Consider the following 18,391-nt stretch of genomic DNA (forward strand, 5'->3'; position numbering starts at 1 on the left):
GAGGGGGAGGGTGCAGGTTGTGAGCTCAGAACTCCCTGCTTCCCTCCCCTGGGAGCCTCCATGACCCAGTGGGCAGAACCCAGCACGGGAGGGCAGGGTGGCTTAGTGCTGCTGCTGCCACTGGGAGTCCTGTGCTGGCCATGCTGCCATGGTGAGACACCACCCTGCCTGCCCAGTAGCAGCAGCAGTGCTGAATTGTGCCCCTACTGCTCTGGGCAGGCAGGGGGTGCCTTGCCATAGCGGTGTGGCTGGTATGGGGCTCCCGGTGGTAGCACCAAGCCTTTGTGCTCCATTCTGCCCTCCCGCCCCAGGTTCTGCCCGAGCCCACAGTGGGCATTAGTTGGTCCAATCAGATGTCACATTTACCCAAAGAACCTTGTCTATGTCCTTACCAACACGGCTACAACCCACATCCTCCCCTGCCCCGCGCACAAATTGGGGAGTGGGGGGGGTGTCACATGCCCCTCCCATACTCCCTTCCCCAGGAGTGTGTGCAGCAGTGGGGAGCCAACCCATGGCTCCCTGCCACTCCCCCAGCTGGCCCCTGCAGCCGTGCATTCCCACCCTGGGCCCCACGCGCTGCCTGGGCTGGGCAGTGCCCACAGCCCCAGCCCTGCCCCACTCTCCTTTCCCTCACAGCGGGGGCTTCAGTTTGCCTTCCTGTGTGTGTGTCATGTCCCCCCCCCCCCCCCCAGTCAACTTGCTGCAGGAGCTGCTCTCCATGCTACTTGGCTGCCACATACATGTGTGTGTGCGCGCGCGCGCGCGTGTGTACACGTGGCTCTCCCTGCCTGATTGCTGTCCTGCTAGCCCCGAGCAGCCTCTTTCAGGCTGGAACTCTGCCAGCCTGCAAGGAGAAACCCACTGTTTCCCACATTTTTCTCCTTTTAAAGGAGAAAATCCACATTTTCCTGTGGTGAATGGAAAACCTGGATCCCTGCTCAACAGTGATCTTCGGACACACAGAGAAGACAATCATCCTTGACTGTGCGGGATTGCCGAAGAAGAGAACCTACAGGTTTATGTTGGTTCATTCAGACTTTCAATAATTAATAGGTTTCTATTAATAGACAAATTTCTACTTGTGAATAAGTGAATAAACAGCCCCCTAAAGAGCCCTCTTAGAGATATGCACATCCATGTGTGTTTGCATTTATTATGCAGAAAATGTACTTACTCCAGTGGCCATTGCCTTATATTAGGCTTTAGAAACTTATTTTATATTTCCTATAGCACTTATAGATTTGACTTTTTTTTTTTAAATATACATTTAACAGAAGCTTATTTTGCTGAACTCTTGAAAACTGTAATATTGAAGTTTTTGAGAATGGTTGCAATCAGCATTTTTTCCCAGAGCAAATATTCAACTAGATCTTCCTGAGATTAGTGTCCTTTTAAAGTATTTAGTGACTGATTGCAAGATTAAAGTTTCCCAAAATGAATCAGGTAATGTTGTCTAATATACTTTCATGTTAGCCCTTGCTAATTTTTTGAGCTCATAAATATAGTTCAGTGCTTTCTCTCCCCTTCTTATGTAAAGAGACTGACAAACCTGACACTACAGAGGAAATGGTGACATTGTTCACAGTAAGAAAATTGTATCCAATGGTCAGAGTGAACTCAAGGAATAAAAACTGCCTGGAATCTTTAGGATATAATAATCTTTGGTATTACTTGTAACAGTAGAACAACAAAATAACTATTGAAGTTGTGTGCCTCTTTTAAAAGGTTGAATTTAGAAGACAATTAAGCTAGGTAGAAATTTAACAGAAACATTTGTGTGTGGGTTGGAGGGAGATTACTCTTGTGTACTGAAAATGTGGGAAGGATAATAAGGAGAAGGCATCTCTCAGGAAGTACGTGCATCTTGTTTTGTAACATTACGTGATATTTTGTCATTATTAGACACACAGGACATGTCCCTACATGCAGGGGCGTGCATTTACCATGGCAAAAATAGCAGTGGCACAAATTTGTGCTGCTGCTTTTTGCCGCTGTGTTCACCTCTGCATGTGGGGTTTGGTGCTTGTCCAAATGCTGCGCTTTGGGAAAAGGACCATTTCCCTGCGGGCTGGAGGAGCCAGGGAGGAACTAGAGGAGGGGGAGACACTCCAGCCGGAAGCCAGTGTCTCCCTGGAGGACCGAGCTTCTCTGTCTGCCAGCGCACGCTCCTGTGACAAGCTCTGTGCCACTTTTTTTTGCAGGTTTTTTGGGGTTTTTTTGGTTTTGTTTTTCTGGGGGTTTTTTTTGCTACCTGGATTTCCTGTTGGTAAATTTTCCCCTTGTTATCCTGGGCACGTGGTTTGTGGCGCTGCAAAGAGGTTTGCGGTGCCACAGACTGCACATGTCTGCATATCTGAATCTGGCCAAAGAGATTGAGGATCAGTGGATGGCAACCTTGAGTAGCCTTAAGCCAGGGGTGGGCAAAATGCGGCTTGCGGGCAAGGGCCCACCAAGCCATTCTATCCAGCCCACAGGGCCCCTAAAAATTTAGAAAATTAATACTAATCTGCCCTGGGCTGCCTGTCATGCAGCCCTCGAGGGCTTGCCAAAACTCAATAAGTGGCCCTCCACCCAAAATAATTGCCTGCCCCTGCTTTAAGCTGTACACAGATTAGGCAGATTGTGAAGCCCCTGGTCATACTAATGAGCATTTAGTGATGCAGCTAGTTTTGTTAACTGCAGAACTATTTGTGTGAGCATTTCATGTTGTGACCAAGAAACCTGCAGTATGAGCAGTTTTAGGACACTTGGCTGGCTTGGCTTAGCTGAATAGTATTACCAATGCTTTAAAGCTTCGATGCGTGCAAAATAATGTGAAATTCTAGATACAGTGCAAACAGACCACTGCTGATTTTTTTCATAGTAACGTGTAGAATGAAATACTTGTTAAAGACCTGGTTAAGTTCTAAACTAGACCTTTCATGAACTCACTCTGAGGCTATATATTCTTCTCTAATGATTGCCCCGTACCCGTGCAACATTTTTTTGAGGTAATTTTTTTTTAAATCCTCTTACTCTTATCTCTCTGTTCCCAGATACAATTGATGCTTAATAAGTGAAACCTTTGCAGACTTCAGTTGTGGCTTGAAAGAGCACCCCATTGACTCTGTGCTGAGTGATGGATAGATTCCCTGCCTGCTGTTCACTTTACTGCTAGATTCACCTAGGGTGCAGTATCCTAACAAAGCAGAGCAGGGAATTGAAATGTGTTCTTCTGAGAACAGCAGTAAGTAAAGCTGCCTTTCTAGCTATTCTCTCAATTAGCTCCTGGGAGACTTTCATGCCTTTGCTAGTTTCTCGTGGGGATTTGTGACCTGGTACCATATTGCTATAAATAATTATTTTGCCAGTATCAAAGTACGTACAGTATAAAAAGATAACCAACATTTTTCATCATCTTCATTGGATACTGTAAATAGCAGGGGTTGGCACTGCCTTTTATTTATATAGTTTATTTTATTTTATTTTGCATTCAGTTCTGACATTGATGATGCTCATGACTCTCAGCTCCATGCTGCTTCCTGAAATGAAATTGGCAGTGAGAAGTGTAAAGCTCACAAGCTCACAAACAGGAACGAGGGGATCAGAAGCAGTATGCAATTGATTTGCAATTTATTTGTAAAGATCAGGTTGATGTTCTGGTGATCACTTGTTTTACTGGTGTGGGGGAGGAAGGGTTGTTGGGGAAAAAAATGTTGGCCTTTAACACTTATGCTATAGCAACCTGTTTAGCGTAATATGCAGCCCAGAGCAGGTTAATCAGGCTGTGATTAAACCTTCCCATTTGTCAGGAACAAGCATTTAAAAACCAAGGAGAAAGGAGAGATCACTTGGTGCCCTGTTTATTCAGGCATAACAAAGATTAACAGCTGTAGTTGAACTGTGCATTTGGTTCTACCTTTTGAAGATTGGGCTTCATGTAGTAAATATGCATAATCAGATTAAGACAGTTGGGATAGTTTATTTTGCTATCAAAACTATACCAGATTGTGAGACTTTATCTATCGTATGCTTTTTAAAGAAATCTTTCACTATTACTATTAGGTATCTTCACAAGTGTAAATAAGACAGTGGTATATACTGATATTTATATAAGTTTTATCTAAGTGTGTCTTGACTTCCCTTACTTTTAAATAGATGCTACAGCAGCTTAAGTGTTGCTAGTAGAGGCATCATTTGTTGTTCCGTTGTTACTTTGAGAATAAGAAATTATTTGTAAAAGGACTTTGCATGCTGGATTCTGCCTTAAACATTTTCTAGAATTACAGGACACATGCTGGATGTATAACATTTTCTGAGATTTCTCAAACATAGTTGTTTAGAGGAAAACTTGTGTGCATAGTGGTAAATGTGGGATGAGAGAGAGAGAATGAAGACTGGCTCTGGGTATTATACACTGTTTTGGAGTGATGCAAACAGTGTACTGATTAATCAGAACCTTAATTTTTAAAATAAATTAATTTTGATTAATATAAAATGCATTTTATCAACTTCTTTTCATTTTTAAATCTTTGGAGGTCTCTTTGGGTTTCTTGTTCACTGACCATGTATGAAATACTACTAAAGAAGCATACTGTGATTAGATTTAAGATTGAGAACATACACGAGTAATTGAAGGTGAAAACATTAAGGGTCCTGTACCTGACCCAAAACAAGCAGTGTAGGCCCAGGAAATTCAGGGTTAAAATTAACCTTCAACACAGTAATGCACAGTTAGGGCTCTCAGGCAGTTTAAACTCTGCCTCTGGCATCCTTGGGAGAAAAATAAAGAAAATCTTTATAGTTCTAGATTAACTGAAACTGGACGTGTCTACATGCATGTTTTAATGCGCAGTAGCCTATTCTACACGAGCATTAATGCACATGTAGATGTGCCCACTGACTTTTTAAAAGTTTTAAACACTTAATAATTTTACCATTATTGCATGGTTCCAATTCAGGGCCAAAGTTAAGATAGATCAGATGCTCTAAACATGCATTTCTCTTTCATTTCTACCCAGGAGGACTCTTACAATCTTTTCTCCGATGCCTGATGAAGGGTGTTTCTGCCCAAAAGCTTGTAATTATAGACTTTTTTTTGCAAAAATCTTGTTGGTCTAATAAAAGATATCACCTCTACTATGAGCCCCGATTTGTTTTTTCTCTTCTATAAACGTTGAATTAGTTTCCTTAACTGTGCAATAGAAACTTTCCTGACAGATATGAAACTTCACATATTTATGACAAATGCTATATAAGGGTAAGTAGAACATTTTGTTTTTAAGCTATAGTTGCAACTCTTAATTGTTTTGGTTTTCTTTGCTTTCTGTTTCATTACTTCTATGTAGAGGTGAATTCTTTCATATTAACAAGAATTACGTTTTAACTACATTCCTTCTTTGCCTAAAAAAGTTACCTGAGAATTTTAGCACTAGTGTTGATTTCTATAGCTTGTTTTTAAAAATGTTGTTTTAAATACAGGAAAGAATCTTCCTTCCCCTATCCCAAAAATACATTTATAATGAGAAAAATGAGTACAGGTTGCCCAAGTGGCAAACTGAATGCGTTAGCGCCAGTAAAAACTCAGATTGATTTATTATACAATTTTCTTGATTTAAAAAGAATAAAATTAATATTGATTTATAATTCACAAAGTGCAGACTCTGAGATTTATGAATTGTCAAGCCAAAGCACTTTTTCTGCATAAATGAACTTGGTGGATTGTAGACTGCCCAGTTTTCATAGGTTAAAGTCCGTCTCTTTCTTTTTCCAACTCAAAGTTGCTTTTACAAATCCCCCGTACTGAACTTCTGCAGCGTGCTTCACGGAAGCAGTGTCTGTTAATAAGTGGATACCTGGACAAGTCTGGTGCTTCGACTGTGTAAAAAGAAATGCAGAACTCTTGGTTCAGAGTTCAACTGTATAAACAAATTCAATAGCAGCAGTGTTTTGGAAGGGGCATGGGACTTCTTCCTCCTCTCCACTTTGTCATGCTTCTGCAGGTTTTCGATGCTCCATTTTCCCACTGAATTTGTACGGAATACATTTTTAGCCAGATTTGCTTGTAGAGTTTTGTCTTGTAGTCCTGAATATGTTGGCCCATAGACCTGTAGGCCAGACTCCTTTCCATTCGCACTTTGAAGCTCTTGACAGGCAGGTAGACAAAGTCAAATGTGCGAGGCTGTTTATTACCTCAGTAGAGAGATGCCAACTTTGGTGGTGAACCAAATCACAAACTCCTAACTAATGCGATGCTTGAGGGAGGGGTGTGAAGGTAATTGCTTAGTTAAAATGTGTAGTCTTGGACAGTTTGGATTGGGTGCCCTTGTTCTATTGCATTCGTTCTCAAATTGAGTATTTTGTTTGACCGTCTTTGGGACTGGTGCTCTAGAACAATAGATGATTTAGGCACTTGACGAATGTGTAGCTGTACACTTGTCTGAATGGCAAATGAGCACGTGCAGGCATTTTAGATGGTAATTGTTCATGGATTTGGCAGCATCAAAAGTGAAGTATTAATGTTACTCATTGTGCATTACTTTATAGGTAAATGTTATCATGCCTGCTTTGCTTTATGCAGTTCTCATTTGCTATATTTCAGCTGTGCCAGGTTGCACATGACTAATCATGTCAAATCACAGGTCCTTTGTAAATTGGACAAATGTCCAGTAAACTGTACTGATTGACGTACGTAATAAGCAGGTCTTGAGTTCAGAGTTGAGGAAGCAACCATAAAGTACATGAAACTACTTTGCAACTTGCCTGTATCATTGATAGTCTATTGATTCAGATGCATCTACTTTTTTTTTTTTTGCATAGTTGTTCGTACTTGATTAATTAAACAGTGTTTTTTAAGTATTAGAGTGAGAATCAGAAAGGTTTTCTATTTTGCCTTTGTTTGTCTACTGCAAGATTTTGGCCAAGTCATAGTGCACCTTTTTTATTCTGTGTACAATTTGGACATATACAAATTTTAGTAAAGACCTTTGAGATCTGTAGTTGCAAAGCTGTACATCAGATTTAGTGATCTTAGATATTTAAAAACTCCTGTTTAATAATTTTGACTAAGTCCTAAAAGAATCATTGCTAGTAAAATTGTTTAAATTTATGATACTGTAAAAATCCAATGCAAGTTATACAGTGTGTGTTTTGAAGGGCACCATCTAATAACATAGTTGTAGCAAAGTTATTATGCTCAAAGTACTTTTGTAAACTTTTAATATAGAAAAGGAACTGGTCTCTAAGACGACAGCTTCATCGTGAAGAGGGTCATTTTCACCAGTGGTAACGGAAGCTGCCTTCAGAGCTGTTCATTATCTTTGCATCCTGAGATTCATTAGCTAATACAGATGGGATAACCAGAGTGTTGCAGCACCAGAAGAGCTCAGCACAGCAAGCCTTTCAGCGACAAAGAAAATAAAAGCATTCCTGTGTTACAGGCTTCAGCACTTATCTCTGTTCTCTGGTACTGTTTGTGCTGAACCAAAGCAGCTGCTACCCCGAGTTAAGAGAGAACAAACTCAACATGGCGTGAAATTACTGCACTACCATTCACATTCATTAGAGTTATATTGTTACCAGCTACAAGCATGACTGGTCTTTGCATGAATAATAAAATGAAATACCACTCTGAGTCTTACCTTAAAACATCGACAAGCCAAAACACTAACCTTGACATCATATGTAGTATTACCATATCTGGGTACATTTTATAGCATTTATCCTGTCAGACACTGCAAGTTTGTACCTATGAGAATTCAAAAAGGACAGGTAGGAGGTAGTGAGAAGGAAATGTAATTATATATGCAAGCAAGAAAAAGAAAACTTCTTTGGTGTAGTGGACAAAATGTCTGGGAACACATCAAAATATGTTGCCTAAAAGGGGAGGAGGGTCCTCAAATCCATAGATAAAAAAAAAAAAAATTAAAATTCCCCTTGTTCAAATAAAAATGAACCAATAAGCAATTAGAGATTCACTCTCACTTGTTCCTCTGCCAGCAGTAAAACTTAGGTTTTTTCTGCCTACTCAGAGGTTTAATTTCAGATGCAGCCTTTCAGCCTGTCTCCAGTTTGTGAGATTTTTGCCAGCATTGTAGTTATGAGCTTGCAGAAGACTCTGGCTGCAAATTCTCATGCATGTATTTTTGCTGGCATGCTCTCATCTTGGTGCACTGACACGTCCAGAGCTAAAAGACTCAAAGAACTTCGAAACTTTATTCCAAGGAGGTGAATTCAGAAAAACCAAACAAACATACATGCATAAAAGCACCTGAAGAATGGACAAGACTCCAGCATATGTTATGTCAATCAATCAGCTGCATTCTGCTTGTGAATAAGGTCCTTCGTGTCTTGCTTCTGTTTTCAACAACTGATAAGCCAGATGATATTTGTCTCCAGAAAGATGACCCATTTTTTGGTATTTTGTTTTGCTTACTGTTTTTCAAAAAAATTCCTCCAAGTTTTTAGGGTACTGTGTCACTTAAAACAGGCTGGATTAGATCATATGTTTGTCCATCTCATGATATTTTACAATTTCCGAAAGATAAAACATTTCTGGGTTGATTCTTCTTTTTTTTTTTTTTGGTATGGTTCAAAAATTATAAACTGTTTAATAAAAGGGTAGAGGGCCATTTATCTATGAATGCTTTGACTGTGGCTTTTTTTTCTTTAATATTGTGGTAATACCCAAAAGTCCCCTTCCAGTTTAGAAGCTGATTGTGCTAGATGCTGTACAAAATGTTTTAGTATGAGCTTTGTTTGACATGTGCAAACACAATGAAACTCCTGTTAAAGATGGTGAAAACTTCACTAGACTGGCTAAAGCTTTCCCAATTCAGACTTTTCAGTGTTTTCCCCTCTTGAAATTTCAGTTTTGATCAACTATGCTTCATGCATGCTTTTCTTTCTTTTGCGGGGCCTGTGTGTGTGTTGGGAGAGATCCCTGAAATCCATTTCATCAAAAATATTTTTGCTATCGTTAGCTGTAGTAACTAAGGAGAAAAATTGCTGAACAGATTTTATCTTATTTCTAAGTTCTTCAACTAGGGCTGTATCTCAGAACCTTTAAATTGAATATTTGTGTCTAAAGAGTCTCTTTTTTGCAAGTTGGAACAGTATGTATATAAAAGGACACGAAGTAGCTTGAAAGATATATGGATATTTATAACATATTCATAGCTAAGTATATTTTTTGTTCTTAAACCAATGAACAGTCTTCTTAATATCTAACATAAATGTCTCTTGCAGTAATTTAAGCCCATTTACTACCTGGCCTGTCCCCAGAGGACCTGGGGAATAACTGATTGTTGTCTTCTTTATTTATGACTTTTTGGTATTCAAACTGCTTATCAAATACCCCCTCACCTTCCTGTAGGCTAAATCCCAGTTCTTCCAAGACTGCCTCATGTATCAAGTTTTTGAAACTTCTGATCATTTCTTGTTCATCTACTCTGGACACTCTCCAATTTGTTTATGCCTTTTCTTGATGTGCAGCGCCTAGAACTTGAAACCGTACTCAGGATGTGGCCTCACTTTTGCTTAATAAAGTGGACGAATCTCTTTATTATTTGCATGTGATATTCGTGTTTGTATTTCCAAGTATTGTATTGTTGACTCATTCAGCTTATGATCTACTGTGACTCCAGAACATTTTCTGCTGTACTGCAAGAGAGCCAGTCATTTCCCATTTTGTATTTTATGCAGAGATTATTCCTTCCTAAGTTACAGTGCTTTGCACTTGTCCGTATTGAATTTCATCCTATTTATTTCGGAACACCTTTTCCAGTATATCAATATAATTTGGAATCCTAATATTGTCCTCTGCAGTCCCACCCATCTGGGTGTCCTGTGTAAATTTAGTAAGTGTACATTCAAGTCCACCCTTGAAAGTCTTTTATGTTGATTTTAAACAATACCAGACCTGGGAAAAACCACTTTATTACTTTCTTCCAGTTTGACATTGAGCTGTTGATGACAACTTTTTGAGCTTAACTATTAAACGAGTTATGTAGCTACCTTTTTAGTACTTTCATTTAGACCTTGTGTGCTTGGTTTACTTATGAAAATGTTGAATTTTACTTTTAAGTAGCTCCTTTGCAAGTAGATTGCATCATACATCTCTTTCTTGTATTCTTGGAAGAAACAAACATGGCAATTTTGTGTGCGTCTGAGTAAGCACTTTCTCTATGGGAAATAGCATTGTCAAAGAATGATAGTAATTTTGTCAATTAGGGTTTTTTTCTTGTTGGGAATACTTGTTTTTTTATAAAGAAACTGTTTTTAAGATGGTGATAACATAGCAAGGTTTGAAAATTCAGAGATTGAAGGTATAATTATAGGACCTACCCTTCAGGGGTCACTGTAAACTTGAAAATCTGGCCAGTTTTGCTAGAAATATCTTCAGGTAGTATAAAAACTGTCTTGGTCATCCTATCAGCTTACATTACGTTTTTCTGATTCTGTTGGTTTGGGGTTTTTTTTTTGTTTCTTTCGGTTTCTGAGGCACAGGAAGTGTGGGGAAACTTTTGTTAAGGGAAAATGTGAAACTCGTTGTTACAGAGGGCTTTCCTGGGTACAAGTCGAGTAGAAATGTCCTTTCTAAAAATACTGCTCAGTATCATTTTACTGCTCAATATGATTTATGAGAATAATAGGTAGAGAATTTTTGACAGAGTCATTCATTGGATAGTATGCTGTTCACATCGGAAATACAAATGAAGAAATGGAAATGGATGTGCGCATGCAATTCCTATGTTGAGGTTATTCATGAAGGATACAGAAATGGATAGCAGTAAGGAGCTTCTGTAAGTGTAGAGGTAAAAGGAACCCTGCTGAAACTGTGACCCTGCAGTCATCTGTAGTCATCTTTCAAGGAAGGAAAAAGTTGCCCTTGTATCATGGTTCTTTTGACATCCTTCACCACCACCAGAAAAAAAGGTAGACCCGTGGTGATTTCTCTATAGTCTGTTTACAGGTTAATCACTAATCAGTGTTTACAGGTTGTATCACTAATTCAGCGCAGATCATGTAACTGGGCGTTCCGCAGAAACAAATGCCTGAGAAAATGTACAAGCTGTTTGGATATAAAGTACCTATGACGGTTGCACTGAAAAAACTTAAGGGAAATCTATTATTTTACCTCCTTTGTTAGCAAAGCATTATTTTCCAGCAAGTTAAGTTGAATTTTGACTTTGTATTTATCTGCCTTTAGTTATAACAGATCATTGCATATAACTTAATTTTGGGGGAAGGGAGTGTACAATATCCAAGTAAGACATGGTTAGCATTCAGAGAAGCTTGGAAGATATGTCAGCGTTTTGGGACTTTAATTGAATCATGCTATAAAGGTTTTCATTTCTTTTGCTCTTCCTGGCAGTGGCTATCAATATTTTATTTCAGGAAAAGACAGTATGTTGGAATGTAGTTTTTACATTGACTTCCACAGTCAGAGTAACAGTATAGTGATGGTAGAAATATTTACTGTTTAAATAGGCAATTTGGATTTGTTAGAAACAACTTTTTTTTCTTTTGGTTGAATATTCTGCTGTTGTGAATTTTGCATGAAGAGTGTCTTTTGTGGGGTTGCTGAACATGTGCAAAGCAAATTAGTAGCCTGTTCTCCTCAGTAGAAGCAGAGGTCCACTTTCCCTTGTGGAATTATTTTTAATTGAAAGCTCATTTTAGAAATGTAGGTGACATTTGGATGAAGGTGGGGATTTAAACCAATAGCATGCATGCATTTAATGTAATTGGTTTAATGACTATAAGCAAAGAACAAAAAAACTACTGGATTTGGATGCTAATCCTGGTGTAACGTTTCTCTTCACCCCTTTCCTTTTTTAATAGACAATGATGCAGCCTCTAGAGTTGCTAAAACCTATGTATATACTAAGTTAATACATACGGCTTCTGAACACTTATTAGCTGTAATGTTTTGTTAGCATTTTTATCATAAAAGCAAGACTGAAGAATCTTGGATGATAGGGTCTTCTGCTGTTGAGGGTGAGGGGAAGAGAAATGTTACCTTCAAGTACCATATATACTCATAATTTTCCAGGTATAGAATCTGATTACTGGAGGTTTGCCTTGAATTTTTCCCCTTCCCACTGCTACAGTAGGGAAAATAAATCTGGGGAATCAGGTATCCTCTTGCCCTCTTCCCCACTGCCTCCTTCCTTACAGTCGGGGCCCTGCTCTTTTTGAGCACATGGAAGTTGGGGGCAAATTTGAAAACACTGAACTTGAAATAAATATACCTGTAGTAATTCATATTCAGGCAAATTAGTACAAGTACCCATAGACTTGGTTCCTCCAGAGTTGATGCATTTTACCTTTTTTTTTTTTTTAAACTGCCACAAGTTTTATCACAGGTACTCCGTGACCGCACTTTTAAGCAGCATTTTTATATCTACTTATATATAGTACAAATTATGTATTAGTCCAGGGGTTTTCAACCTTATTGAGTCAGTGTACCCCCAGCAGCCAGGAGTCCCCCGGTGGCCAGATGAGTGGGGGTTGTCACCCAGCAGCTGATCAGCCACTGTGGGGCATGGCTGCAGAAATGCCGGCAGCAGCAGAAATGCCGGCAGTGCGGTGGCGCTCGCTCCGGAGTACTGCCTGAGGTCATCCCAAGTACTCCCAGGGATACACATACCCCTGGTTGAAAACCCCTGCATTAGTCCAAAGCCAAAAGACTCATGATTTACTATGTAGTTCTTTGGGCTGGGCCCCAGCAGACAGCATTTCGAGTCATGGTGACCCCAGCTTAGCACTTCAGTATGTGTGTGTGTACTCTAGACACCTCCCACAAAGGAGCCATATGCTAATTGGCCCCCCACTCATGACTAGAACCAGGAGTTTGTCACAAGTCCTGGAATGCTTCAAAATGTATATAAAGATGGGGTGCAGGGCAACCTTATCTGGCTGCACCTCATGGAAGGCAGGACCACATTCATGCGACAGGCTGAGAAGGGGGGCAACAGAGGGATTCTGAGTGAACTTCTTGGAGCCCCATTTAGTGATGTTTGCCAGACTGGTGAAGAAACATGATTAATTGGAAATAGGAAAGAAAGGTGCAGCTCAGCTGTGGGAGTGAAGAGGAAGTCTAAACGTATTCAGTGTAGTGGCTTACCATGACTTGCACACTGCACCCTAGCCAGCTGCAGAGCTCAAGGCTCCCCAGCCCCGGGCTGCCTGCTCTGCTGTCTCAAGGCACGCTGTTCCCCAGCCAGCTGGCGAGTGGCTGGCTGGGACATGGGGTAGCTCAGCGTGGGGGCTCTGCAGCATGCAGAGGCAGGAGACCAGGTAGTTGTGGGCTGCTTGCTCCCACATCTCCACATGCTGCTTCCCAGCTGGCTGGGGCACAGGTTGCCCACAGTGTGTCCCCGCTGCCCGGCCACTCTGTAAGGAAGTGAACATTAATATATCCATTAACTTTGTGAACTGAGGGGCACCCAATTTCAAAAGTTGTGGAGGGATGCCTTGAATCCAGAAAGATTGAGAGCCACTGCAGCAGGCAGTTGTGAAAGCTAGACACTGCCTTGTCCTACAATAGCCACACTTTTAAAAGAACAGAGAGCTTGCTCTGTCCTTTGAAAGGGCAGTTGTAGATGTTGACTTAATTCCCCCATTTGTCATAGGGAGCTTAAATGCCTAACTGGATTTTTAGATTTCATTTTGAAGGTCAGGTAGATGGCTAAAGTTAGTATTGCAGTGCCTCATTTGTAGGTGTATACATCTTTAACTGAGTCTAGCCTTTACTCCTGCATCAGTCTCCACTAGCATAGACTCTTAACACCTCTGTGAAGTCCTGTCGGTGTCAGTGGGGTTGTGCAGAGTGGACACAAGGATCAGGACTCTAAAGAAAATAAATCTTGGCAGTTAAGTTGCATGTAATATAACCAGTGGGTTTTTAATTCTATCTATATCTTTACATTTTGAAATAGTGTACTTTTATGATATTTAGTACATACAATCTTTAGAGCAAAATTTATTGGAGACTGTAAAATAAAATGGAATATTGTTGCAATGTATTGATCTTCCATGGAAACATCTTTGAAGTTGAGAAGAAGCTCGTGTCCTCTGAATGTTTTGTTGCTGTAATTTCTACAAATTTATTGTAGATTAACTATAAGGAGGGCATTGACGTCCTTGTATTCACAGGCTTAATACTGCGGTCGTTTATATACGTGCTCCGGGAGCGATGTGGGGGGGGCTTTACTTAGAGTGGCTCCAGGATCCACTCTAGTTAAAGCACCTGGAGCATTTCGTGTATTAGCATCCCTGCGCTAAAAAATGGTGGTGGGGGCACTTTAACCAAAGCTCATTGAATGAGCTTTAGCTAAAGTGCCCCTGCTGCTATTTTTCAGCACGGGGACACTGATACACAATATGCTGGAGTGTGGTAATTACCACTCTCCCAACAGTCTTGATTTATCAAGTCTGCTCCAACGCACTGTAATTACACTGTAATTACAGTGCGTTGGAGCAGTCTCGCTGGTTGTGTATGGGTGCCCAATGTGGCTAAATTTATTAACCTGATTTACAAATCAGTTTGTAAATAGTCCCAGTGATGTCAGTGGGAGCAGAAGTGGAATAAGGTACCACAGTGTGAACAGAAGCATCTTAACTGGCCAGTAGCAGACTGATTTATGGAAACAGTGCATTTTCTGTCACCATCCCAATTTAACATTTCCCCAGTACTGAGATGGGCAGATTCTTTTTGTAAGTAAACTGTTATTCACTAAGAAATATGCTTTTGTTGTGCCCGATTCTTTTGACCTCTCTATTCTGATTTGTAGGTATGTGTTAACTGGATGGAAAAAAAGGACAGAAAAGGCAGACTACCATGTCTGTTTTGAGCTTCCACCCATAAAGCCTCTTGAGCAGACTTATTACAGAGGAGCAGAGCATGGATGCTCTAGGGTCAGGGTTTTGTTTGTTGTTATTGTGGGGTTTGGGGGTTTTTTTTGGGGGGGGGGAGGAGGGAGGGAGGTCTCCTTCCACTTTCTCACTAGAAGATTGGATTCCTGTTTTAGTTATAGGCATTGGGTTGAAATCCTTCTCCAGTAAAATCTGTCCAGTGTAATGGGTCTTGGGCCATTTCATGGAGGATTGTTTTCTACTTAAGTGAAGTTTGGATATTTACTTGTGAATTGGGAGTTGAAGTATCAGTAGCAACTGATGCATGGACTGCTTGTGCACTTCCCACTCTCTAGCCATTGGTCTTAAGATTTATGTTTCTATCAGGCCTAGTGCAGGAGATGACAAGCAAGTGCCTCCCATGTGCATTTAAGTTTTTCACATAGGTGTGTAAAACAATATGGATTTCCTCTGAGGCACAGGAAAGAAGCCTTCAAAGTTTTCTAGGCAGCTGTTCCTTGATCAACAAAGTAACTCAGTGACTTTCTCAGGCATTAGTCAGTCTCCTTGGGTTTGGTTGCTCCAATTTTTTCCCTTTCGCTACTCTGTCCTCAGCTTCCTTTTTGATATTGTAGTCTCACTTGTTGCACATCTTCACTTCCTGTCTAATTTATCTTGATGGTAGAAACTTTAAACCAGACAGTAAAATTCTTAACTACATATTATGTTTTTCTTGATCAAAACAATTCATAAGGCAGCAGTTCTTAATGGCATAGTGTTAATTTTCTCCATGAGTTATCTATCTGTCACACATCATTGTGTAACTTGTGGGTCTATACTGTGCTTGCGGTGCAGAGAATCACTTAATTTAGTCAGTGAAGAATTAAAGGATTGTAGCATCACTAATGCAAGGTAAAGCGGCTTTATGAAAAATAGGTTCAGTCTAATTTAGTTGGTACAATTTTTCAAGAGATTACAAGTTTGTTTTTTTAATACATAGCTTATTTTTAGCAATAGAATAACATAGTTCAACTTTTAAAATCATTTAGCTTTAATGCCACACAATACTCCAATATAGCATGATAGAAAATCAAGGTACTGTAGATGCATTTACAATGGGGTGCTACAAAGATCCATTTTTTGGTTTCATGCAATTCAATATCTTTTATCAATCATCTGCAAGTAAATATTTCTGGTAAAAATTGCAGGCAGTGTGTCTTGGTGGAATGTTAAATGATGGCAGGTCAGTAATGCAAAATGATCTTGATTTCTTGATAAGCTTGATTAATTGAAAGAACGTGCTTTTAATGTAGCCAATTGCAAAGTCTTGCAGCTAGGAACAAAGAAATGTAGGTCACATTTACAGGATGGGATAGTATGTCCTGGAGAGGAAATCGGGTCAGAGTAGAAAGCTGAACATAAGTTTCCAGGGCAGTGCTGTGACCAGTACTATATTCAGTTTTGGTGTCAACCTTCCAAAAATGAGGTGGAAAAATTGGAAACCGTTCAGACTTGTGGTAAAAAAAAAAAAAAAAAAAAAAAAAAAAATGATTTGAGATCTGAAAAACTTGCTTTAAACTAAAACTTTAGGGGCCACCCACATTTGGGGTTTTAAATCTGTGAAATTGTGGTATCTCAGTCCAAATCTCATTGCTCTGGTTTTAAGAGTCTCAATATATAGCTCAATTTTCAGAATATAATTAGTTTAGAGTAAAATAGGTACTACTTGCAGAGCATCTTAACTGTTTAAATTGCTTCGCTGGCATCCTCATAAAATCTGTATGGGGAAGGTAAATATCCTGCCCCCTTTCCAGATGGAGAAATGTAGACACCATATGGCATTGCTTCTTCAGAGGTGCTTGGTGATTTCACTGGCAGATTCAGAATTGCATCTTTGCTCACCTGTCTTCCATAATACACAATAGTTAAAATATATGATTTTTTTTTAGAGTGTGAAAAATTGAAAAAAGCATAATTGTTTTGACACTGAAGATTTGCATAACTGAAAAACATCCTAACATTAATATTTTATTGGAGACGGAAGGAAATGTTTGTGGTGAGATGCAAGTTACAATTCCAGTTATTGATCTTTGAACCATGGTATATGTAAAATGCATGAAATGTGTGCAACCACCTAGAAGCCAAGAATAGTTGAATTTGTATAGATGTATATTTTCTGACCAAGAGTTATTGGTATTTATTAATATAGAGAATATAGTACCATAACCTTAAATTGTACTATTTAAGTATATAACCTTGCTTACATTATTCTTTCTATAAATGCCTTGATTTATCTTCCAAGTTGAAAAGCAGTAAAACCTTTAAATATTTTTTCTTTTTTAGAAAAGTTGACTAAAATATTACTTGAGAGAGAGAGCGAGCTATATACATATATATATATTTATTATTATTATTCTCTAGGTCAGTAACAGATCCGCGAGATGGAAAGAGAGTTGCACTCAAAAAGATGCCCAACGTCTTCCAAAATCTGGTCTCTTGCAAAAGGGTCTTCCGGGAATTGAAGATGTTGTGTTTTTTTAAGCATGACAATGTAAGTAAAGCTTAAATTAGTGAAATGCCTGTATGCTAGTGTTGGTGATGACAAGATTTTGAAGACTGAGCCCATCAGCTTAAATGCTTGGCTTTGGAATCTATTGATAACTTGCCCCCAGTCGCCCCTTGTGATCTGAACTGAGAAATATGGTGAAATTTCAGCCTAAATTTCCTTTATTTCATTGTCATCTGTCCTGTCCCTCTGCTCCCTATTCTTTTATTTCCATGTCTTCATCTGAAGGCTTCAGGTTCTAAAAATTATTTTATTGTTTGTGGTCAAATGCCGAATTCAGATCAGTGGTTGTAGTACTGATTTGCTGACATTTTTTTTTTGCTTTTCTGTCCTAAGTGAATATTGTACTTATAGTTATTTACACAGATTTTATGAAATTAAGGGTCTTATTTCTAGTATGTGGTGATGCAACATTGGAGTTATGTTTTGAGTGCTGTCTGGTTCTGATTCTACTATCTCTGCATGTTTTCATTTCTGAGAACAATATTCAATTGTTTTAAAAAATTGAAAGCATCATCCTTTGTGAGTGTGGAGGAAAAGTCATGCAGATCCAAGGAAGCCTTAAATCTTTTTTTTTTTCCTAGATGCAAGATGAGTTTTAGGGAATCCATGGATTTGTTTGGCAAGCAATGTCTCTTCTCTTAGTTTATTTAATTCCAATTAATTTGATTTGTCCAGTCCTCTTCCAATCCAGCATGGTAAAGGATAGCATTAACATAAAGCTCAGTACCAGTTGCAGTAATCTGGTGAAATTAAAAAAAAACAAAAACAAAACAAAATCTCTCTCTATACAGTCTTTCTGTGACATACTTATAGATTCTATTGAAGTATGTCTATGAATTATGTAGAAGCATAAATGGAGGAATCTGTTGGGAAAATGGCTTAAAAGCTGTTTGTATGAGAATGAGTAGTTAGTTTCTTGGTTCATGCAGTAGGAACATGACTTTGGAGTGGGTAAAGAGGCTCTCTGAATTCAAGTTGACC

At 39.3% G+C, this 18,391-nt stretch overlaps 1 protein-coding gene across 2 annotated transcripts in view; it reads left to right on the forward strand.

The window, feature by feature from the left end:
- NLK (nemo like kinase) overlaps window positions 1-18,391 on the forward strand; it is a 109,517-nt gene that overhangs the window by 41,763 nt on the left and 49,363 nt on the right. For both annotated transcript variants that reach the window (XM_019493447.2, XM_006276455.4), the window contains exon 2: window positions 17,263-17,392. In XM_019493447.2, coding sequence (XP_019348992.1) covers window positions 17,263-17,392 — 130 coding nt within the window. The remainder of the gene's footprint in view (window positions 1-17,262; window positions 17,393-18,391) is intronic.

The sequence above is a fragment of the Alligator mississippiensis genome, chromosome 14 (assembly GCF_030867095.1).
Source record: "Alligator mississippiensis isolate rAllMis1 chromosome 14, rAllMis1, whole genome shotgun sequence".
In the NCBI taxonomy this organism is placed as follows: Eukaryota; Metazoa; Chordata; order Crocodylia; family Alligatoridae; genus Alligator; species Alligator mississippiensis.